Source organism: Rhinoraja longicauda, chromosome 4, assembly GCF_053455715.1.
Source record: "Rhinoraja longicauda isolate Sanriku21f chromosome 4, sRhiLon1.1, whole genome shotgun sequence".
Taxonomy (NCBI): Eukaryota; Metazoa; Chordata; class Chondrichthyes; order Rajiformes; family Arhynchobatidae; genus Rhinoraja; species Rhinoraja longicauda.
This window is the reverse complement of record NC_135956.1, coordinates 23,029,324-23,052,990: the sequence shown is the minus strand read 5'-3', so window position 1 is coordinate 23,052,990 and position 23,667 is coordinate 23,029,324. Positions and strand designations below refer to the sequence as shown.

General features: G+C 40.9%; 2 protein-coding genes across 16 annotated transcripts in view; both read right to left on the bottom strand.

The window, feature by feature from the left end:
* The window catches only part of mapre2 (microtubule-associated protein, RP/EB family, member 2), a 54,360-nt gene extending 44,448 nt beyond the window's left edge, over positions 1-9,912 (bottom strand). Inside the window, exon 1 of one of the 2 annotated variants that reach the window (XM_078397358.1) lies at positions 9,781-9,912. The gene's annotated coding sequence lies outside the window, so the exon portion shown is untranslated. Of the gene's footprint in view, positions 1-9,323; positions 9,476-9,780 lie in introns of those variants that run through there. The other variant, XM_078397361.1, reaches the window with a different exon arrangement.
* An 11,213-nt stretch (positions 9,913-21,125) lies between these two features.
* dtna (dystrobrevin, alpha) overlaps positions 21,126-23,667 on the bottom strand; it is a 190,056-nt gene continuing 187,514 nt past the window's right edge. For 9 of the 14 annotated variants that reach the window (XM_078397342.1, XM_078397345.1, XM_078397347.1 and 6 more), the window contains one exon: positions 21,126-23,349. In XM_078397342.1, the coding sequence (XP_078253468.1) occupies positions 23,206-23,349 (144 nt within the window). In that variant the 3' untranslated portion in view covers positions 21,126-23,205. The remainder of the gene's footprint in view (positions 23,350-23,667) is intronic. The other 5 variants (XM_078397348.1, XM_078397353.1, XM_078397350.1 and 2 more) reach the window with 1 other exon arrangement.

Sequence of the window (23,667 nt, the reverse complement as noted above, 5' to 3'; positions counted from 1 at the left end):
TTCTCAATTTGTCAGATATGTCCAAAATATATGATAATGCAGAAAATGGCAGTGATCTTTCCAAAACCCCGTAAGAAATTTGCAACACCTTTATGAACAGAAATTTAAAATCTTACCCTTTTGTAGGAAGAAAACCAGCAAATATGCCCTTATGTGATGCTAACTATTTGTGTAAGGCTTGATACAGCACAAGGGGTGGGGACAAAATTAACTGCTGTGGCACTGCTAGGACTCAAGACAATTATTTAAATACAAAAGGCACTAACATTTCAGATAACAACAAGCCTTCTAATGCCAGAGACAATAAGTTATTGTTTAGTTTGGCTATTATTAATGCATTCATTTCTACAATGAAATAATTACCATATTCAGAAATTTTTCGATTGACTAATTTACATTTGCCTTGAATTATTAATAACACAAATGTACAACTTGCCTCTATATTACCTTTAACAAAGCAAAACATCTTGAGGCATTTTCCAGGAACATAAGATGCTTACGAAATTAGCACTGAACCAAGTAGAAAAATTACGACCAAAGTGCCAAGTTTCAGGGACCACTGTGTAGGGAGAGGTTTCTCAAAAAACTGATTTACATCAATCTAGAATTTAGGATAATCGATTTTGATGTTAAAAAAAATCAAGAGTGTACAAGTAGCCAGAATTAGAAGAATGGCAAGTTCTTTACTGAATACTTCATTGTTGCAAAGAAGTTCAATGTAAACTTGAAGTAACACATCGTCTTCTATCAAGGCAGATTATGATTAGAAGGGGCAAAAGGGGCCACAAAATGGCTTTGGTGAGCTGGATTAAAGAAAATCAAGGCTTTTTATACTTGCATTAAAAACAAGAGGCGAACCTGGCAGAAGGTAGGACCACTCAAGGATAAAGAAGGGAATTTTTGTGTTTGGAGCCTGCGAATGTAAACAAAGTACGAATATAATACCTTGCATTTGTTTTTAATCGAAGAGAAGAACAGTGTGATCAGTGTGGAGAATACCAATAATAGTTTGAGATTAAGGAAGAGGTGGTGTTGGAGTTCTTGAATGAGCATTAACATTGATAAATCCCCTGGACCCGATGGGTCCTGATATCCATCCTAGGACATAGTGAGAAGCAAGACAGGAGATTGCGAGAGCCTTGACAAAGATCTTTGCACCTTCTCTAGCCACAGGCAAGGTCCAGCAGGACTGGAGAGTAGTTGTCCCTTTCTTTAAGATGGGAAGTAGAAAGTATCTAGCGAATTATAGGCCAGTGGAAACTATTAGAGAGGATTCTTCAAGATAGGATTTACTCTCATTTAGAAGAGAATAGGTTAATTAGGGACATTCTGCATGGCATTGTGCACAGCAGGTCGTGTCTTACTGACTTGATTGAATTTTTAATTGAGTGACAAAGGTGATCGATGAGATAGGACGATGGATCTTGGGTGATAGGCCCCATCACTGAGAGCCCAGTGGGACCTCCATCACCACACAGAGCGCAGCAGCCCAAGGCAGTCGCCCGGTACCATCTTGTCCAGCACAGTTGGGGAACAGAAAAGAACCGTGGTGTGGAAACCCTGTCCTGCTCTAAGTGAGACTCGCACGACCAACTGCCCACACGGACTTCAGGGTGAAAGGATACTTATCTTAAACATTAACTCCGTTTCTCCTTCCAAGGACACTAACCTGCCTAACCTGCTGAGTGTACAAAGTTCTTTTTAACAGCTAAAAATGTAATTTTTGTTACTGCAAGGTAAAAATACTAAAGCTGTTTGTTACATTGTTTAAGAGAGTTATGTGATGAAGCAATGTCTTGTCAATTTCAATGACCTCTGCTGTGTAACTAGCAGTCTGTGTTTCTGAAGAAGGGTCTCGACCCAAAATGTCAACCATTCCTTCTCTCCAGAGAAGCTGCCTGTCTCACTGAGTTACTCCAGCATTTTGTATTTATCTTCCTAAAGAGACAGTTCGTGATAAGTGAAATCCATTCTAAAGAAGTCTGTAGTAACAAGGTTTACTCTACTATTTAAGAGGAGCTGGAAAGAAGAGTCTGGGAACCGTAGGCAAGTGTGCCTAACATCTGTGGTCAGCAAGTTACTGCAGCAGATTCCGAGGAATAATCAGCATGGTTTTCTACGTGGGAGATTGTGTCCTATGAATGTCTGAGTTTTATTTTAACAACTCAAGACAGGCATAGATATGGTAGATAGTCAGAACCATTTTCCCCAGGTAGAAGTGTCCAACACTAGAGGACATAAATAAATGGTGAGAAGGGGAAGTTTTGTTTTCATTCACACAATGTGGTGAGGGCTGGAACACATTGCAAGGGGTGGTGGTGGAGGCAGATACGATAGTGGTGCTTAAGAAGCTTTTGTATAGGCACATGGAAACGCAGGGAATGTATATGGCAGGCAGACGAGATCAATTCTGCCAGCATCATGTTCAGCACAAACAGGATGGTCCCTGTGCTGTACACTTCTATGTTCTAATCAAAGGTTGATGTGAACAAAGCTTAGATTTTGTCTATATGAACTTCAGCAAGCCATTTGATAATGTTCCACATGATAGGCTGCTCCGGAAGGTTAAATCATAGAGGATCAAGAGAGAGCTGGTCAACTGGATAGAGAAATGACTTAATGCAAGTTAACAGAGGGTAATGTGGAAGCTTGTTTTTCAGACTGGCGGCCAGCGATTAATGATGCGAGTTTAGAGTTACAGCGTGGAAACAGGCCATGCAGCCCACCAAATCCACACCAACAATCACCTGTACACTCGTTCTTTCCTACTTACTAGGGACAATTTACAGAAGCCAATTAATCTAAAAATCTGCAAGTCTTTGGAATAGTGGCGTAAACCGGAGCTCCCAGAGTAAAGCCACGCGGTTACAAAGAGAACTACAAACTCCATACAGACAGCATCCGTAATCAGGATCGAACCCGGGTTTCTGATGCTGCAAGGCAGCAATTCAATGACTGCACCTGTGTACCGCCCTCAGGGATTGGGACTGGCCCATTGCTCTTTGTGGTATATCAACGATTTGGATAAGAATGTAGAAGGCTTGATTACTAAGATTGCAGGAGACACTAAAGTGGATGGTATCATAAATATCAAAGATGGATTTCAAAAATTACAACAGGACCTTGATCAAGTTGGGCAAGTGGGCTGAGGAATGGTTAATGGAGTTTAATGCTGATAAGTGCAGTGTTGCATTTTGGGAAATCAATTTGGGGCAGGACCTTCATAATGAATAGCAGGCCCCTAGGGAGTGTTGTAGAACTGAGGGATTTAGGAGTGCAGGTACATAGTTCCTTGAAGGTGCTGTCACAGGTAGATAGGGTGGTCAAGTATGCTTTCGGTACATTGGTTTTCTTTCCGAGTATAGAAGTTGGGATGTTATGTTACAGTTGTACAAGACATTGGCGAGGCCACATTTGGAGTATTGTTTTAGTTATCCTGCTATAGGAAGGATGGTGATCAGCTGGATAGTGTGCAGAGAGGATTTACATGGATGTTTACAGGACATGAGGGCCTAAGCTAAAGGGAGAGGATGGGCAGGCTAAGGCTTCATTCCTTGGAGATCATGAGGCTAAGGGGTGATCTTATAGAGCATACAAGATTATGAGAGGGATAGAGAGTGTGAATGCACAAAGTCTTTTACCCAGAGTTGGGGAATCAAGAACCAGAGGACATATGTTCAAGGTGAGAAGGGAAGACTTAATAGGAATCTGAAAGGCAAAATTTTCCATAGCGGATGTATATGTATATGGACAAGCTGCCAGAGGTAGTTGAGGCAGATACTATAACAATATTTAAAATACATTTTGGTACATAGTACATGGATAGGAAAGGTTTAGAGGGATACATGGGCAGGTGGAAGCAGTGTAGATGGGGCATCTTGGACCAAAGGGCCTGTATCAGTACTATATGACTATCTACTTCTGTGTTTATTCCAGCTTGTGTAATAGAAGTTAACTAAGGATGTCAAAGAAGCAATGTTCACTCTTTGGCATCATTAAGCAAGCCCAAATCCTTAGTGCATGAACATCAAATTGACAAAAGAATCACAACAATTGAGTCCTCTGCTTCAATCTGACAATGATCCAAATGGAAGATTGGACGCCCCAATGTTGACTGATGTGCAGAGACCATGCCAATGATCTTAGAGGCATCCATTGCTTTATCAATCCAGAAGCTGTAATTTCACACAATAATTCCTTTTGAAATTTCAAGTATTATATTTACACTAGTTCTGAATTATCTACTGCTCAAGTAGAATATTAAAAATTATAGATCTGATACAATTTGCCTTTTATAAATTCCCTGTTTAGAGATACAGCACGGAAACAGATCCTTCAGCCCACTGAGTCCACACCAACTAGCAATCCCCACACACTAACACTAAAACTGTACATCTTTGGAGGAACCGGAGAAAACCCAGTCAGATCACGAGGAGAACGTACAAACTCCATACAGATAGCACCCGTAATCAGGATTGAACCCGGGTCTCTGGTGCTGTAAGGCACCAATTCTACCGCTGCGCCACTGTGCAGCACAGTGGCACAACGGTAGAGTTACTGCCTTCTAGCGCTAGAGACCCATGTTCAATCCTGACTACGGGTGCTGTCTGTATGGAGTTTGTCCATTCTCCCTGTGACCATGTGGGTTTTCTCCGGGTGTTCTGGTTTCCTCCCAAAGCCAAACAGGTTTGTAGGTTAATTGGCTTCTGTAAAAAAATGGAAATTGTCCCTAGTGTGTTGGATGGTGCTGGTGTACAGGGATCACTGGTTGGCGCAGACTTGATGGGCCAAGGGGTCTGTTTCCATGCTGTATCTCTAAAGTCCGTGTCTAGATTAATTTTGCATTTATAATTGTGCATTCATTAACACTTCGTTACAATGCCACCCAGTGTCAGTCTTACCAGCCTGAAGTTCCCTTATTTCTCTATTTTACTTTTTTTGAGTGTTCTATGATACTATTCCATTTGCTGGTATCTTTCCAAGGCAAGCATCACTACCAATCCAACTATCCCTGAAGCAACCTCTTAAAACCCAATGTCAGTCAGATTGTGGACCTATAAAATGTGAAAACTACAAGAGAAATCACTCATTAAATTCATGATCTCCACTTGTTTTCAATGTCTGTCTATTCTAGTCCAAATGCAAAACAGATTCTTTATTCCTAATTGCAATTTGACTAACATCAGCTTCCCAAAGGATCCACATACACATTGTGATGTTCCTTTTTATGTTTAAAGAGTGAAATTGCAATTATAGAGTTTAAATATTTGCATTAATTCACTGTCCTGTACTATTGAGTATTGCATTCAATAGTTATAAAACCACAGTTATATCCTAAAATCATAAACCTTTCTCATATTTCATGTTTACATATGAATACGTTGCTCAAGCAGTTCATCTCCAAAATCTTTTTCACTATGAACTCATTCCCAACAAATTCATCAATGTTCAATTTCCCTCTTTGATCTTCAGACTAAGCAACATTGTCCATGATTCTCCCTTCTCAAACATCATACCCATTCTTTTCAAATTCTCTTGCCTCAGAACACTCACTAGGTATAAATGCCCTTATTCAAATTCCTTATTCCATCCATATCTCTTTCATTAGGTTGGTTACATCCACTAAATATTCAAGATACAAGATTCAGGATATCTTTATTTGTCATCCAAAAAACAAGTTTTTTTGACGAAATTTAGTCACCCACAGTCCAACAATAAAAGCAATAAAATAAGCAAATCACACAACCCCAACCAACACACAAAAAAAAGAAACATCCATCACAGTGAGTCTCCTCCAGTCCCCTCCTCACTGTGATGGAAGGCCAGAATGTCTTTTCCCTTCCCCTGCCGTCTTCTCCCGCGGTCAGGCTGTGGTGGTTGCAGGCCGCGCCGGACGGTGAAAGGTTCTCTCTTGCCCTCACCCCAAATTCATGACACCTTTAGGCCTTTATCTAGTAATACTCCGAATTAGATTTTTTATCATTTTTATTCCCCCAAAATAACGTAAATCAAAGTCTTCAATAAAATATGCTGTGACTTACACTTATGATCCAATTCCTATCTGCCCTGATCCTCAATGCAGTAATAATTTTTTTAAAGCCTTTAGAGATTAATTTCCTGAGAGACATATTCAAGTGCAAAATATTGGTTTTTCTCTTCTTACTGCAAAATACAGAAAGAGGAGAAAAATAGCATCAACAACTGAAAATACATTGTTTTAGGAACAAAGAAATCATGTCACAGATACGAGAAAGGTTAATGATTTTAGGATACAACTGTTTAAGTATCCTCTCCAAACCTATTCAGAGGATTCAAGTGGAAAAGAGAAAGCAGAGGGGAAAACATTTAAAGTGTAAGGTACAACAGTTCATTGATTTGGGATTTTGGTAGCAAAAGTAGTTAGTGTAATGGTTAGTATTTTTCTTAGTTACTGAATTGTTTCAGTGGTTACATTTTAATATTTCAAACCTTAGTTTGCATTTTACTATTTCAAGCATTTTTTTTAGGTTAATAACTGTTAGCAGTAAACTGGAACCTGTTGCAATCTGAACCTGTGTGTCACAAAGAAGTGGCAAAGCATTTACACTCAATACTAACATTAACATTCAAAATCAGGCGTTTTGGATGCAAGCTAGATAAAATTGATAAAACATCAAAATTTGTTGCAATACACCTCATTCCAGGTTTAAGGAGCAGAAATAATTGCAGGCCAAAATTTTATTTCCAGAAGGTACATGGATAGGACAAGCTTGGAGGGATATGGACCAAATGCGGGCAGGTGGGACTCGTGTGGCTGGGACATGTTGGCCGACGTGGGCAAGTTGGGCCGAAGGGCCTGTTTCCACATTGTATCACTCTATGAATCTAAGGTGGAATGATAAGTTTGTTTTGTTTTAAAACGAGAAAGCCATGGATTTTACCTGAATAGTTGAAAAAGACATTTAACTTTGGAGAGGTAATTTCTCTTGAATGCTCTTTGTGTACGAAAAGATCTCACTCAGTTTCCAAAATACCCCTCATCCCTCCAAAAAGGCCTCTTGTCCAGAAAGGTTAAGGATCTTCCTTGAACCCCATTAAAGATTAGCATCACCCATAAACCCCATCCAGATCAGAGATCAGACTTGATATTCCACATATAAATACAGCAACATTTTTTAAAATCTGTACAAAACATCACCCATTAACATCCAGGCTGTGTATGTACTGAAAGACACATGGAAGATACATCTCAACTGCTGAAACTGAAGTACACAGAGAACGCCAAGAAACCCATGGACTGCATAATTTGGTGGTGGCTAAAGCATGCCGTCATCTACAGAAAGCTCAGGAGTAGAGAAAGTCAATGATAACGAACTAAACTATATGGATAGTTGAAAAATTAATTGGAGTGTGAAAGATACATCTTCTGGATGTGCTGGGACGCATCCTCAGTGATGTGACCTGGGGTCATGGGGTGTTTCGGGTCTCACAACATCAGACACCCTCGCCCAGGCGACCCAGCCAGGGTTGATCAGGCCCCGACTTGCATCCCAGCAGCAACCGCCTACGGATCAGCCTTCTTGATCCAAAGCCACCTAGTGGCTTTCTCTGCGGCTTCGCTTGCGGATTGAATGGCCCTCTTCTTTGCCAGCCCTGTAATGCCCAATTGGTTGAGGACTTTTCAGAGTGAGCGTCCTGCAAAGCCTCTACAGCCCACCTCTATGGGTTCATAGCGTCTTCCAGCCTCTGTCCTGGCACATCTCCACCAGTTCCTGGTACTTTGCGCACTTCCTCTCATTAGCTTCTTCAATACGCTCTTCCCAGGGCACTGTCAGCTCCAGAATGATCAGCTGTTTTGTCACCGGAGGTGATGATCATGTCTTGCCGGAGTGATGTTGCTGTGATGTGCTGTGGACATTTCAGCTGTTTGCCCAGATCGACGTGCAGCTGCCAGTCAGTGGCCGTGTAGAGGAGGCCCGCCTGTGTTTTTTGGTGTGGTTGAGGCTTCTCTCCAGCTTTGACAAAAGTGATTGATTTCTTTGGGGCGTGGTGGTGTTTGTTGTTACTGATGGCAGTGGCTATGCTCTCAGCAACCACCTTGAGCACCTGGTCATGGCGCCACCGATGGCGACCTTCCCCAAGGGACTTTGGGCAGGTGCTGAGAAGATGTTCTAATGATCCTCTTCTCGAGCAAAGTGGGCAGGAAGGAACTATATGGATTGTTGAAAAATTAATTGGAGGAATGTATTCAGAACAATCTGTGGCATTGACTGGATCTTGACTGCTGGATTATGGTGGTCATTGTATGGTGGGGGAAGAGGGTGAAGAGTAATTTGTACACAAAGCATAGAAAAACACTTGTTTAAAAGAAAAAAGATTGCAGGCTTGATTGAGATCACACGCACAACTGTCTTCATGGTACCACAATAAAGAATATTAGTATTCTGCATGAAATCATGACCTCCATTTAAACAATAACTCTGCAAAGAAGCGTGTTAACATTCCATCAGCAGAAATTCATCAGTTAGAAAAAGGAATGGTGCAAAAAAGTCGTGGATGGTAATTCATTAATTACTTTCAATGTCAAGGGGTTTGAAAACAAAATAGCTCTGTACTGTGAAATGCCATGTGAAATGCACTCACCCAAGAAAGATGTGCAGGAAGGAACTTCAGATGCTGGTTTAGACCAAAGATAGACACAAAGTGCCGGAGTAAATCAGCAGGTTAGGCAGCATTTTTGAATAAAAAGGAAGGGTCTGAACCTATCATCAGACTCTCTCATCCAAGGAAGATGGTCTTTTCTCAATTCTTCTACTGAAGAACTGAACTGTGGTTGGTGGGCATACACGTCCAAACCAAACTTCTTAAATAAATACTGTCAGCTAATCTTGCAGACACATAAAACACATGAAAATGATTCATAGTATGACTAGTTCTCAACTGCCTTTGAACAAACTATATACTGTAATGTCATCATTTTAAAGTTGTAAATCACTTTATCTACAGTGGGAAAAACTGAAATGACATCACAGTATTTAGACAGCAAGACGTCCAAAATGAAATGGTTACATAACAGTGTATTTTTGATATGTCACGTCAAAACTTTCATCAAATATGTTCCCAGGAAAACAATTAGCATCCAGCCCAACCCCCAACGCCTGGTTGAAATCCATTAACATTTACTGAAGGTTCACACTTAATTTCCTTTGGTGGTCCAACTCTTTTCCTCCTCACGAGGAGAAACTTGTTCTAAACTTTGTGCTAGAATATTAAAAGTGTCATAATCCATTTTTTTAAAATGGTGATATTCGTATGGAAATCTTTTGGAGTGGTTTTGTACTTACTTTTAAGTGCTTCCATTTGCCTCTCTCTGGCTGCCCCTCACTCACAACGTGATGCAGACCTCAAATGCGCCGCTGACGTTTGTGATACCCGGGTGGGCAGGTCGTGGAGATTTATTTTTTATTTTTAATAAAACATTTTAAAATCCAGTGCATGCACAGTTCGAGACTCGGCCTTTGTGTCCCTTTGGTACCCAACCCGGTTGTTTGCGTTTCGTTCTGAACACCTCCCTCCCTCCCTCCCACCCACCCACCCACAGCCGCTGTCAGGCGAGCTGCAGCTGCCAGTAAACATCAGCCGCGCTCCTCCCGAGCCGAGGGCTTCTGTCGCCCACATCCCCAATGACAAAGCAGCCGGGCCTGAGCTGAGCTGAGCTGAACCGTGCAGTGTTAAACTCGCCGCCTTGCCCCGGTTGCACCGCGCCCAGCAATTCGCACTTAACACTGAATTTTTACTCACAGTTTTTTGTTTCTTTCCGCGTGTAAATCTCGCACCAGTGTGCTTCTCTTAAGACACAGCAAGACCGGGCTCAGCTGGCAGGAGGCGGGGCCTTTTATTGATTTGCTTTGACTTTTGTACAATTTCCTGATTGTACCAATTTCCTGATTGTACCGCTTGCTTCCTCTACAGTGTTCAACCGGTTGTAATAGTTTGATGAGGGTGTCTCTGGGGTGGGTTGGGGGGGTGCAATAGTAAGCCGTAAGTGTGTGTGGGGGGGTTGAAGGAGGGCGATTGGTGAGAACGCCCCTCCTGCCGGTTTTGCCCAATGCAAGCGGTAGAAGCAGCAGCGCCCACCCACCCACCCGCCCGCCTGGTGCCGCCTGCTCCCGCTGTCCAGCCGCACTCCGCTCCGCTGCAGGATGCCCGCACATCTGCTGCACCGACTTCCCTCTGCAAACACCTGCTCTCCTTTGCTGTTTTTTCCTTTGTTGCACGAAAACAAAGCTTGTATAGTGAAAGTGCACGCGGAGTGTAAAATTGAAAGCTGCAAGCAGATTTTTAAAAAAAATTGCAGTGATCCTTTAAAAAAAAATGCAATTACAGCACATCTATTTTTCAGTTGATATTAAAACGTTTGTCGAACATGGATGGACACTTGTTTTTCTGTAGCAAGATCCTATATTCAGATGTTGCAATAATATTTCTATTGCATAATAAAGGCGTGTTTCATTCTCATCAACGAGCGTCGCCCGCATCACGATTTCAAATGTCACCACAATGGTTCCAGCAGTAACAGATGAAGGAAATTTCAGTTAACCAAGATGACAACCACGCACAAACATTTTTGTTAACGGGGTTGCCAGCTCTCCGTGAAAATGCAAGGAATTGAAGGACAATCGTTACGGCACTGCTAACTAATCCAACGGAAAAATATGCCTAGACTAAAATATGTTCTGATTTCCCTTTCATTTTCTTTGAAGGAAATTGTGGGTTGTAAACCAGGCAGAGGTTTAAATGTGGGAGACGCCTGACTGATGCATATAGACAATTACTTTGTTCTCTTATTAAAATGAAAACGAAAGTGTTTGAAATATTCAATCGGTCAAGCAGCATCCGCGAGGAAAGAAACGTAGTTCTGATTAGGTTGGACTTTCTCGGAGGGGGAAAATCGAAAAAACAGACGTGTTTTAAGGTGCAAAGGACAAAGAGAATGTCCAGGACAGGGTGGGACCCAAGAGAAAACGGAAGCCATATAAAGAATTGCAGATGCACAAAAGGCATAAGAAGGGTATGGACCCCAAACCTCACATATCCATGTTCTCCAGAGATGCTGCCCTTTGAGTCATGCCAGCCAGCCCTTTGTGTCCAGACACAGATTAGTATTGGCTGAGAGTGAGTGATGATTGCTTTTCACTGCCACCGAATTTGTCTGTACGTGGTGGAGGAGAAAACAGAACCCCTGCTGTAATTATAAAATAGACCACATAGTAGCTGGTGGAAATCTGAAATAAAGGGGAATATTAGGGGAAACCAACAGGTCAGATGGCATGGTGGGAAAAAATCTCAGAACTAGCCAGAGATTGAATTTTTTTTTAAGTGCAGAGGTTGGAAATATTATACAAAAGATGATACCGGGAACATTCAGCAGGTTAGGCTGCATATCTAAAGACTGAGAAACAGGCTCTCCCCCCAACTAACCTGAAGGATCATTGATCCAAAAAGCTATTCCTGTTCACAGACACAGACCATCCACAGAACATACTTGCATTCTCTGCTCTTACTTGTGGGCGGATCAATTATGACAGACCAGGGAAAGGCAGATTATCTGAAATGATTCAACACAACTTTGAGTCCTGAAAGGGAGGGGAGAGAGGGGGGGGAGGGGGGGGGCGCGTGCCTTGGCAGAAGATGACGTATTTTTATCCTTTGGCCTCTCACAGAACAGTGTAAGAAGCTAAATTTAGAAGGAATATGATGGGAATAGGATGTGGAATCAAAGTGACAGGCATCAGTATGTTCAAGGTCACCCTAGCAGATTGAACAGTGGTGGTCTGCGGTTGGTTTGTCCAATGTAGAGAAAGCCGTTTCATGATCACCAAAGACAATGTCCAAATTGGAAACAGTACATGTGAATGTGTACTTCATCCAAAAGAAGTGTTTGGGTCCCAGGATGTTGCATCTTATGTGTTTGCATGGAAGAGATTTTTCTTTCTAAGTTGCATATTGGGGTCATGGTAGAAGCGTCCATGTCGCGGCCCTGGTTAATGATAATTCTACACAATAAGAAGAAGAAGTTGCATATAAGTAGTAAAAGTCTCTGCCTTTACAGTGCTTAGCTTCAGCCAGTTTGATTTAGTTCACATGATATTTTACAACAAAACCATCAAATGGATATTTACGACCTTGGGCTCTGACAAAATCCTCCTGAAGTGCTGGTGACATGCTCCAGAATAATTTATTGCAATCTGTTAAGCACAGAATTCTGACAGACAACAGGGCAAATTGTCCAGCCCACAGAAAATCAGAACAAATCTGGCCAATTACCTCCCCATCAACTACTTTCAATCATCAAGAAAGTAATGGATATTCCATTGGCTCAGCTATCAAGTGGCATGTACTCACAATGTTCAAATTGTATCTTGTCTGAAAGCACCAAACCCATGCCCTTCTTGATTTTATGCACTCCCATAAGGTCACTCTTTAACTTCCTACACTCCAGGAAAAAAAATCCCAGCCAATCCAGCCTCTCCTTAAACTCAAACCATCCAGTTTCAATAACTAACTCGTAAAAGGATACAAAAGAGGACAAAATGTGGAGTGACTCAGCAGATCAGGCAGCATCTCTGGAGAACATGGATAGGTGATGTTTCGGGTCAGCACCCTTATTCAGTCCAAGCTCTCCTCTCCACTTATTCTACATGCTTCTCTTGTGTAGATCCTTATACCCTTTCTGTGTATGATTATTCGCTCAAATCATCACACTGATCTACATTTGACTGGTATAAGCCCAATTCCTTCATTATTCCTTCATTATAGGTCAGGGAGAATGGTCGGCGTGGACTGGTAGGGCCGGACAGGCCTGTTTCCATGCTGTAGTTGTTATATGTTATACAGGCCAAGTATCCGTCTTAGTGCTTTTTAAACATTGTGAGAATATCTGCCTGCATTATCCCTTCAGATAGTGCATTCCAGACTCCAACCTCAGTATGAACAAAATTCTCCATTTGATCCTTTCTCAGAATTGCCTCACCTTTGCTTTCTTTTATGCTTCTTACTGCATCTTACCTCCACAAAATATCCCACAGGAGTGGAGCTAATTTTCAGAAAACGAGAAGTAGTTCAACCTACAGCTCAAGAGTCAATGTTGCCCAAAATTGCGATTGTAAAACATCAGTATGGAGATGATGTCTACACGTGTGATTGCTCTTAGCCATTGCTGATGTTTTTATTTAAGCATTCAATATCAGCCAGGCAAATATTCCAATCTGCTCCCACTAAATCACATAGCCCTCTGACAAGTAAGTTTCACAACTGGACTACTGTGCACATTTCTGGTCATCATGCTATCGGAAGAATATGATTACGTTGGAGAGGGTGCAGAGACGAGGGACCAAGATGTTGCCTGGATTGGAGCATTTCATTTATAAGGAGTGACTGGACAGGCTGAGTTTGTTTTCCTGATGTGGGGGAGTCTACGGGTTGAACCTTTTGAAGTACAGTAAATCATGAGTAAATCATACAGTAAATCATAATGCATTCAAGAGAGAGCTGGATAGAGCTCTTAAGGATAGCAGAGTCAGGGGGTATGGGGAGAAGGCAGGAACGGGGTACTGATTGAGAATGATCAGCCATGATCACATTGAATGGCGGTGCTGGCTCGAAGGGCCGAATGGCCTCCTCTTGCACCTATTGTCTATTGAGGGGAATTCATAGTGTAGAAATAAATAAATCTTTTTATGGTGGGGTGGGGGGGGGGGGGGGAGGGGGTCAAAATGGGGCAAGGTTTAAGGTGAGAGGTTGAAGTTTTAGAGGGAATTCAAGGCAGAAATTTTGCAGACTTAGGTGGTTGGAGTCTGGAATGCACTACCGAAAGGGGTAATGGAGGCAGATTAACAAGGTCACAAGGTTTAAAAAGCACCAAACAGATATTTGTAGGAATAAAAAACTGCAGATGCTGGTTTAAATCGAAGGTTGACACAAAAAGCTGGCATAACTCAGTGGGTCAGGCAGAATCTCTGGAGAGAAGGAATGGGTGACATTTCGGGTCGAGACCCTTCTTTAGACTGATGTCAGGGAATGGGGCGGGACAAAGATCGGATGTAGTCGGATGTAGTAGGAAGACTAGTGGGAGAACTGGCAAGGGGAGGGGATAGAGAGGGAAAGCAGGGACAATCTATTTGAGTAGCCGAGGTGCAGAAGACTATGGGCAAAAAGCAGATTAATGTGGTCAGGTACAAACCACAGCAAGGACATGGTGGTCTGAAGGGCCAGTTTCCATGCTGAAAGATTCATGAAACGATTCTGGGAAACGTGGACCACATGCCATATCATGGGAGCTAACGTTTTGCAAAAATAGACCTCAATGATCAAGTTTACCTTGCAATCAATGCGCCAGTCTCGGTTTTGGTTGATTGAGGATAAAACGTATTTGAAGATCAAAACCAGTACCGGTTTCATTCCTGATCATTAATAAAGCCAACAGGATAACAATCCGTTCACTGATCTGGGTGGTACTTTATTAATCTCAATCTAGAATACATTGCCCAGAACGCAGGACACTGAGAAAAAGAGGTTCATCTCGATCCTAGAACTAAATTAAAATACATGCCTATGAAAGTAGAAATGCTTTTCTGCCTTGATGTAATTGTACGGTGACTTAATCTCACCCATATAAAATGAATGTCTAATGCAAGTCTTGGTAGCTGATGGTTCCAATCTCAGTTGGTAAAACCTAATTCATGATTGTGGGTCCAATGGTAGAGCCAGTTTTGCCACATCGGACTTGGAGAAGGGTTTAGTAACATATTGATCTCAATGGTAATTCTAGGCCTATGTATTAGGGGGTCACGTTTTCTTCTCAGACTGCCTCTTGGGATTAAGGTTGACTTGCCTCCACCACAATTCTGCAGGGTTTTAGGTGGTTGATGAAACCTTGATGGAAGCATAGACGTTTTCACAAATGAGATGAGGTGCCTGACAGGTAAATGGATTTTGAGAGGTGATGCATTCCTTTTGCAATTAGACTGTTTATGTGTGCTCCTGACACATGGCCTTGAAGTTCTCAGTGTCATCCCAAATGCTCTTTTACTATTTTGAGTGTAATGGGTCAGGGATTTCCAAGAATCAATGGGAATGTTGCATTTTTTTCCAAGGGAGCTTTGAGCAGATTCTTGAATCTTTGCCTCTGTCCAACGAGTCATCTCCAACTTTGGTGGAGGTCAGAATAGAGTATCTGTTTAAGGGTCTAGTTTGTACATGCAAAACATTGTGGCCTCGCAAATAGTGGAAACAATGCAATTAGGGCTTCAGTCCCGGAATTGTTAGCCTAGGAGAGGTCACAGAAGTTGGCTCACTCAATGTATTTGGAGAATTTTGTGGAGACGGCACAAGCAGTAACTTTCTAGTGTCTTCAGTAGATAGAGCAAATCTCACAACTCCCCTGTAGATCATGAGTTTAGCACGTTTCAAGGTCTTATCTTCAAAACACCCCTTTTTTCTGCAATCACCCATAAACTGTTCAGATACACTGAAAATAATAGTGAATTTCACCATCAATAACTGTCTTTGCAGAGAGGTAGCTCCCAAGATATGAGAAGTGGTCTATGTTTTCTCAGGGTCGTTCCAACAAACGTTATTGTTGGGGCATGGTCATGTCCATGAAGAAGAAGTTGATATGCAATTTTTGTCTTACCAATGTAGAGACCAAAGCCAATACGCTCCAACACCTTAGTGAACTGAACTAGTTGATGAAAACTTGAAGCTCTGCCTCCAAACATGTGCATTCACAAATATCGACTGCACACTGTTGTTTGAATACTGAAACTGCCAAGAGAAATATTACAAAAAGTGGTACGGAAATGATGCAGACATGTTTGACACTCATCTTCACTGATCCATTGTGGACCAGCTGGTTTGGATCAAGGCTGGCAGGCCAAACGTTCAATGAAGTCGAATTTCAGGGTGCAACTGAATTTGAGGATAATGCTTCATAGTCCCTCCTAGTTAAGACTCAAAGACTTGAATCAGATTGAAACAGCCCATGTGATGTTCCTCCTTGCATTTTTCTTTGCATTGGCACGCAGTAATAATCTTGCCCAGTTTCTAATCCACATTCTGATTCAGGAAAGCAATTCTTCAACCACTGGGAAAAAGTGGTTGAGGAAAATCCTGGAATGACATTCTCTGGCAGAAGGCAGGAAGAGCCTCTACAGTTTCTCTCTCTATTTGAAAACAATTGTAGTATCTCCTCTTCCCAGATATGGAGATTATGAATCTTTGATTAATGCTGTTTACCATCAAATTTTAGAACTTCAGAGCGATACTTCTGCTCCTGAGGCCTCGTGTTTCAAATGGAATGTGACGTTTTCAACTCATTGTCAGCCAGGATTGTTGGCAAATCCAATCCGAATAAAGTATTGTAGTCATGTGAACAACAAAGTCATGCTTCAGGCAGTCTTCAAAGTGTTCCTTCAAAAGGGTATTGATTGTCTTTCCCTCCTTATTAAGATCACCTCTATTCTTAGTGGGATGATGCCTTGGGTATTCAGGCTGAAGATGGCTTTGACATCACTGATGAACTGGTCAGCAATTTGCGGATCTTTCTGCATGCTCTCTACCTACCACATGGTTTTAGGTCATGGATTTTCTGTCGTAGTTGTCCTTCTGGTATCTGTCATGCTCTCCCTTTTCCCATTAATGACGTTGTAACTTCCAATCCGGTTGTGCCTTGCATTTCTAGTTAATTATCTTCACAATCTCCTGGCCATTCTATCAAACCAGTCCTAGCTCTCTTTAGTGGATAAGCCACAATTGCCAATGATGGTGGGCTTCAGGATAACTCATACACTGGCCACTCAGTGGCTCCATTCAGCTGAGTGACAGATTGTGTGTGAGGCGAGCCAAGAAGGGCTACCTTTGCGGGATCCTTGCAAGCTTCAATGTTGTTTTTTGTTGCAACATGACATCTGTTGATGCTGATATTTACTGGCCAGAGTATTTGAGACAACTGAGTTGATTAGGCAATGATCAGTCCTGCAATCATTAGTACTGTTGTGGCACAGGTGACACATACAACTCTGTGATCCTTGATTAGGTGGTCAAAGAGTGTGTAAGAAGGAACTGCAGATGTTGGTTTAAACCGAAGATAGACACAAAAAGCTGGAGTAACTCAGCGGGACAGGCAGCATCTCTGGAGAGAAGGAATGGGTGACGTATCGGGTCGAGACCCTTCTTCAGACTGGTTAGGGATAAGGGATACGAGAGATATAGACGGTGATGTGGCGAGGTAAAGAACAATGAATGAAAGATATGCAAAAAAGTGATAATGATAAAGGAAACAGGCCATTGTAAGCTGTTTGTAAGGTGAAAATGAGAAGCTAGTGCGAATTGGGTGGGGGAGGGATAGAGAGAGAAGGAATGCTGGGACTACCTGAAGTGAGAGAAATCAATATTCATACCACTGGGCTGTAAGCTGCCCAAGTGAAATATGAGATGCTGTTCCTCCAATTTGCGTTTAGCCTCACTCTGACAATGGAGGAGATCGAGGACAGAAAGGTCTGTGTAGGAATGGGAAGGAGAATTAAAGTGTCCAGCAACTGGGAGGTCAGGTTGGTTCATGCGGGCTGAGTGAAACGATTGCCCAGTCTGCATTTAGTCTCGCTGATGTATAAGAGTCCACATCAACGGATACAGTAGATGAGGTTGGAGGTGCAAGTGAACCTCTGCCTAACCTGAAAGGACTGTCGGGGTCCCTGGACAGAGTCGGGGAGGAGGTATAACGACAGGTGTTGCATCTTCTGCAGTTGCAGGGGAAGGTACCTGGGGAGGGGGTGGTTAGGGTGTGAAGAGACGAGTTAATCAGGGAGTTGCGGAGGGAACGGTCTGCGGAAGGTGGAAAGAGGTGGAGATGGCAAGATGTAGCTAGTGGTGCGATCCCATTGGAGGTGGTGGAAATTTCAGAGGATTATGTGTTGTATGCGACGGCTGATGGGGTGGAAGGTAAGGACTAGGGGGACTGTCTCCGTTGCGACTAGGGGGGTGGGGGAGCAAGGGCAGATCTGCAGTGTTCCGAGAGACACGAGTGAGGGCCTCATCTATGATGGCAGAGAGGAACCCCCGTTCCCTAAAGAATGAGGACATCCCGGATGTTCTAGTATGGAACACCTCATCTTGGGCGCAGATCCAGCGTTTTTGGAGGAATTGGGAGTAGGGGATAGAGTCTTTGCAGGAAGCAGGGTGGGAAGAAGTGTAGTCGAGATAGTTGTGGGAGTCAGTGGGCTTGTAATGGATGTCAGTTAATAGTCTATTCCTGTGATGGAGACTGTGAGATCAAGAAAGGGGAGGGAGGTGTTGCAGATGGTCCAAGTAAATTTGAGTGCAGGATGAAAATTGGTGGTAAAGTTGATGAAGTCCACGAGTTCTGCATGGGTGCAGGAGATAACACAGATGCAGTCATCAATGTAATGGAGATAGAGTTCGGGGATAGGGCCAGTGTACGACTGGAACAGGGATTGTTCAATGTACCCTACAAAGAGGCAGGCATAGCTAGGGCCCATGCAGGTGCCCATAGCTACACCTTGAACTTGGAGGAAGTGGGAGGAGTCAAAGAAGTTGTTGAGGGGAGGACCAGCTCCGCAAGGCAGTGTAGAGTGTTAGTAGAGGGAAATTGGATGGTTCTGCGGTCGAGGAAGAAACGGAGGGCTTTAAGGCCTTCCTGGTGAGGGATGGAGGTGTAGAGTGACTGAATGTTCATAGTAAAGATGAGGGAGTGGGGACTCAGAAAGCGTAAGTCATTAAAGAGACGAAGGGCATGTGAGGTATCTCGGACATAGGTCTGGAGAGATTGCATCAGGGGGGATAGGATGGAGTCGAGGTACTTGGAAATCATTTCCGTGGGACAGGAGCAGGTAACAGAAACAATGGGTCTGTCAGGGCAGTTGTGTTTATGGATTTTGGGGAGAAGGTAAAAATAGGCTGTGCGGGGCTTGGAAAAGATAAGTTTGGAGGCTGTGGAAGGCAGACAGCCGGAAGTGATGAAATCAGTAATGGTGTTTGAGATTAAGGCCTGGTGCTCATCAATGATATACAGTAATGGGTATCAGTGCCCGGACTGGGTTTGCCATGCAGTTGCTGTTCTTAACCCCCTGACAAAACTGGGTGTTGCCAAGGTAGAGCTCCGAACATTTCATGAAGGACCCCATTGGAGTTAGCCTTCCTTATCCCTGCCTTGATGGTAACATCTTGCCAGAGAGTTACATTTTGTTCATAAACCCGCCTTGTAAATATCCATTAAGATCAGTTTGTCTCCACCCGGGTTACAAACCAGTTTTTCCATGGTTGGAGTCAAACTCTTCCTCCACCCAATCTGTAGCTTCTAATGTTGGAGCAAATGTGCTGACAACTATATCAGGTTGGTTCCCTTGCAGGTGGCAATGGGGAAGGAAACCAATTTCTTTAAATTAATTTATTTAAATCTTTTTTTTTTGGTGTTTTTTTGTACTTTGAGTATTTTTTAATTACTCTTTATTATTTAAATTGGTTATTTTTATTTTAAAAGTCTTTAAAATAGATATTTGAAAACGTAATATTCTTGAGAGATTTTACAAATGAGAAAGCCCCATCCCAGAGAGCTTTGCTTTCAGTCAAAGCCTTTCAGGGATATTCTGGGGCAGTGGCTCTATACATCACTACCTGCAGTGGAGTAACTGCTAAGCCTTTGGTGCCTGATTCAAGGCTGTGGAGGTCAATGAGAACATTCCTCTAATTCTAGTCCAACCAGCACAATCTGGTTAGAACATAAAAGCAGTGAAGATTATAAGTCTTAGTTTCCCAATGTTTGAGCCTGTGGTGCAAGTATGTTGTTGATGGCTTACTTTTCTTTGATAGCACCTTGCTTGGATAAGCTTTATGACAGACCTTTGATACTATTTCCACTGATGAAGTGGATCATCATTTGGTGAACAGATGAGGTGTAACATTAGCATTACACATTAATGACAGATGAAGTTGCACAGGCTTACTCACAACATCAACCTGTGTTTTGGTTCAAAGAAGTAATGCAATGCTTTCTGATGAAATCTGTGCATTTAAGGAACAAATTCTGTGAAACTGTATTTTAATTGGGCATTTGCTATGAAAATTCCACTGTAGATGTGGGACAGCCAGAGCTACAACTCCAGCGTTTGTACTTGTCATTCTCCAGATGGGATGGAGGGAGAATCATTCACAATAATGTAAAAATATGGAGTTGCTGTGCTGTTTGCAAGAGCAAAGCATTGAATATCAGTCACTGACTGATATTCTAACAACTAACAGTCCTTCTTCCAGATTAAAAAATCTACAGTCAAGAATTAATTTAAGGGACACATGGATGACTGCTCATGATTCAGCCATCTACATACAGTTCCTTGAATGAATAACTTGTGTATGGCCATTAGCTTTTATCTAGACATATATTTAAAATGAGCAATAGGTCTAAACTTAATTAAACAACGAGTAATGTTTAAGTGCAGTTATTTTTTTTAGTAAGGTGGGGAAAGAGGGTGGGATGAGAGAAATTGTTGACCTTATTGACAATCATTGACAAATGAAGGAATGGGAGATAGCCTCCAGTTGGCTGGTTAGACAGTAAAAAACAGAGAAAGGGTAAAGAAGTAAATTAGAATAAATTGTGGCTGTTAGCCTTGTGGAGAAGGGGAAAATAAATGTTATTAACTATTAAAGTAATTTTTAAAATAAAGATACCTTCATCTGAACCACATCAGTGTAAACTACAATGGTATAGAATGTAAACAAATATGGCAGGTACACAAGAAAATCTGAGTTAGAGCATGGAACACAATTAATATAGTTGTTGGAAAGCATACGAATATATTATTCAGAAATATTAGTCCATCGCATTATTTGTAGTTGGAGGTTGGAGAACCTCGGGGAATATGTCAAAATCCTGATTGATGTTTCAATGTAGTATTCAGTAATAGTTAGACACAAGGGACTACAGATGCTGGTTTCCAAACTTTGTATCTTATTCAGTAATAGTTTTGCATTACATCCTTAGAAAAAGCAGTCAGAATTAAATAGGTGATATTACCAAACCCGAAGAACAAGACATAAATTACAAAGGAAGAAATGTAGGTGAACCCTAATTTCTAGCCTTTTTAGAAATTCGCTCTTTAATGAAGAAATATTCCATTCCAAAATACAGACACACAGTTAAATACTTGAACAATCTTGAAACATGGCAAGTCCCCAACTTGTTTCAACACACTGTACGTATGGGTACAATACTTAACAACACAAAACATAAATCAGTAGTTTTATTACATTAACAGTGTTTTACATTGAGTCTTTAGTGCTTTCAAAGTTACAGCCTCTCCTTTTGGAGAAACTAAATATTTCAGTTGCTGTGGTTAGTTCAAACATTATGTAGTCAGATATTTTTGGTGAAAATTCAATGTCCGTTATTTTGGACAGAAAAAAAATGGTTATTATTCACAGCGATTTTGTTGAATTTTATCCATTCTGAATTCAGCAACAGAGACTTTAGTATGTATAATATATATCTACATTAATTAACCTATGTAACTGGAGAAAAAGTCAGACAAAATTAATAAAAGATTTTGCACTGTGCAACAAACAAAACTAGACAAATTTTCACTTCATGCACTAACAGAGTACAATTTGTTTCACAGTGAAGGCCACAATCTTGTGCAGGGCAACTCTGAAACATGCCAAGCCTTTCTCCCTTACAACACTCTCAACCTTAACTGAAAACTATCAGCATTTGTGTTTTAAAAAAATCTCTATTCTACATCAATTCTCTTTAGATAAACTATCTGACTTAAATCAATAATTATAATCATATTTCTTTTCAGTGTTTAATCTGACTATATCAATTAAATCACATGATTTTCTCATGTTATTTTACATGCTTTCAAGATAATATTTATGGTTACCACATAATAATCTTGGATATTTCCAGCAATTCTTTAGCTTTCAATATACATATGTTTTGTGAGGCTTACAGATTATTCAGTGTCACTCTTGTGTCATTATCAAATCATTTTACTTATCTACACTACAAATAAAAATATATGGTACACTTAAATGTGGCATCCTTTCCAGAAAGCTTCTATGATAGAATTCTGAGTAAATTACAGATAACAAATATTATTAAGTAAAACAAGTTTATAAAGCAATTCAGCTTTAAGCAAGTTTAGGTTTGTGATAATTCACATGGAGATGCTGTTTTGTACAGACACTTAAAATGTTAAATTAAATGGTGTTTGGGAGGACAGTATCTGCAACCTTCTGCATATGTAACTTGTAGATTAGTCAGACTGAAGCCACAAAGCCTCTTGAACTCTAAATTATCACACTGCTTCTTTTATAACATTTGCAATTCTCTGCATTATTTGATAAAACTACTCTTTTCTCACAATGTGCACACTACATAGATGGCCAACCAAAATAACACGTTTCAAACATAAAAATTAGCAATGCACATAATGTGTAAATACTAGTCTGTTTGAGTTCATGGCGATATAATAGAAAACAAACAAAAATAAGTGTAATCTAAACTAGCAATGGACATGTTTGTTTAAAATATTGCTTAACCCATTGTTCAATCACAAAAAAGAAGTTAAATGACCTAATTTCAACTTTGTTACTGTGTTTGTTTTTGGCACCTACGGTTCAAAGTACAAGAACAGAATTAACTAAGAGTGTCTTTGACACTATTCAGTTCTTCTATTTTACAGATGTGCATCTTATTAAAAAATGCTGAAAATTAGTAGTTAATAGGACGTTATAATTTTGAATAAATAATCATATTTAGTGCCTCAATATTTGATTTTTAAGTGCATTTCACCAAAATAGGTTTATCACAGTTGAAAAAATACGTAACTGCTTTGTCAAAGTTCTACACAGTTCAGCTAGAAACAAAACAAAGTGTATTAATATTAGAAGTGTAAACAAAATATTTTGATCACAAATGTGAAGAATATCTTTTCTTAATATTAACACTGCTTCCTCTTGGAAATAGCAACACCATATATGTTCAGCTTGGTGATAATTACAGTGTTGTCTTGAATTCTGTTCTCAGTTGAGCCATACAAAGAAGATGCTAATGAACCCAGATTTTAGTAAAAGAATTGTTTGACAACACATCTAACTAGAAACCTTTAAAATTACTTTGCTACAGTATTCACACTAATTATAAAATCCTTATTTTGTCATGAGACGCTTCATGTGCTCATTCCATTCCTGACTGAAACCAGAAGATAGACCTTCCTCATCATCTGTCCGTATGCAGCTTTCATCATCGTCAGTTCTTACGTAGCTCTCATCATCAGTTTGACTGTAATTAGCCTGACAAGTGGACAAAATGACTGAATTATACATAAGGCAAGAATCAAATTGGACACCTACTCTCAGTAACAAATGAGAACTATTCAAATTGTGAAAATTAAAAAAAAACAAATCAACAGTTCAAAATTTCACAAAAACAATGATTTAAGCATGTCTTAAACAACAGGTCAATAACTGGAGTAAAACACAGCATGTGACCTGCAAAGGTCAGTACGATACTAAAAATTCAATAAAGCAGAAATAAAGTATTTGCATTTTCAGTGTTAAAAATTAGGTTTTATTCATAATACTGCAGAGGATATCTTGTGTATATGATGT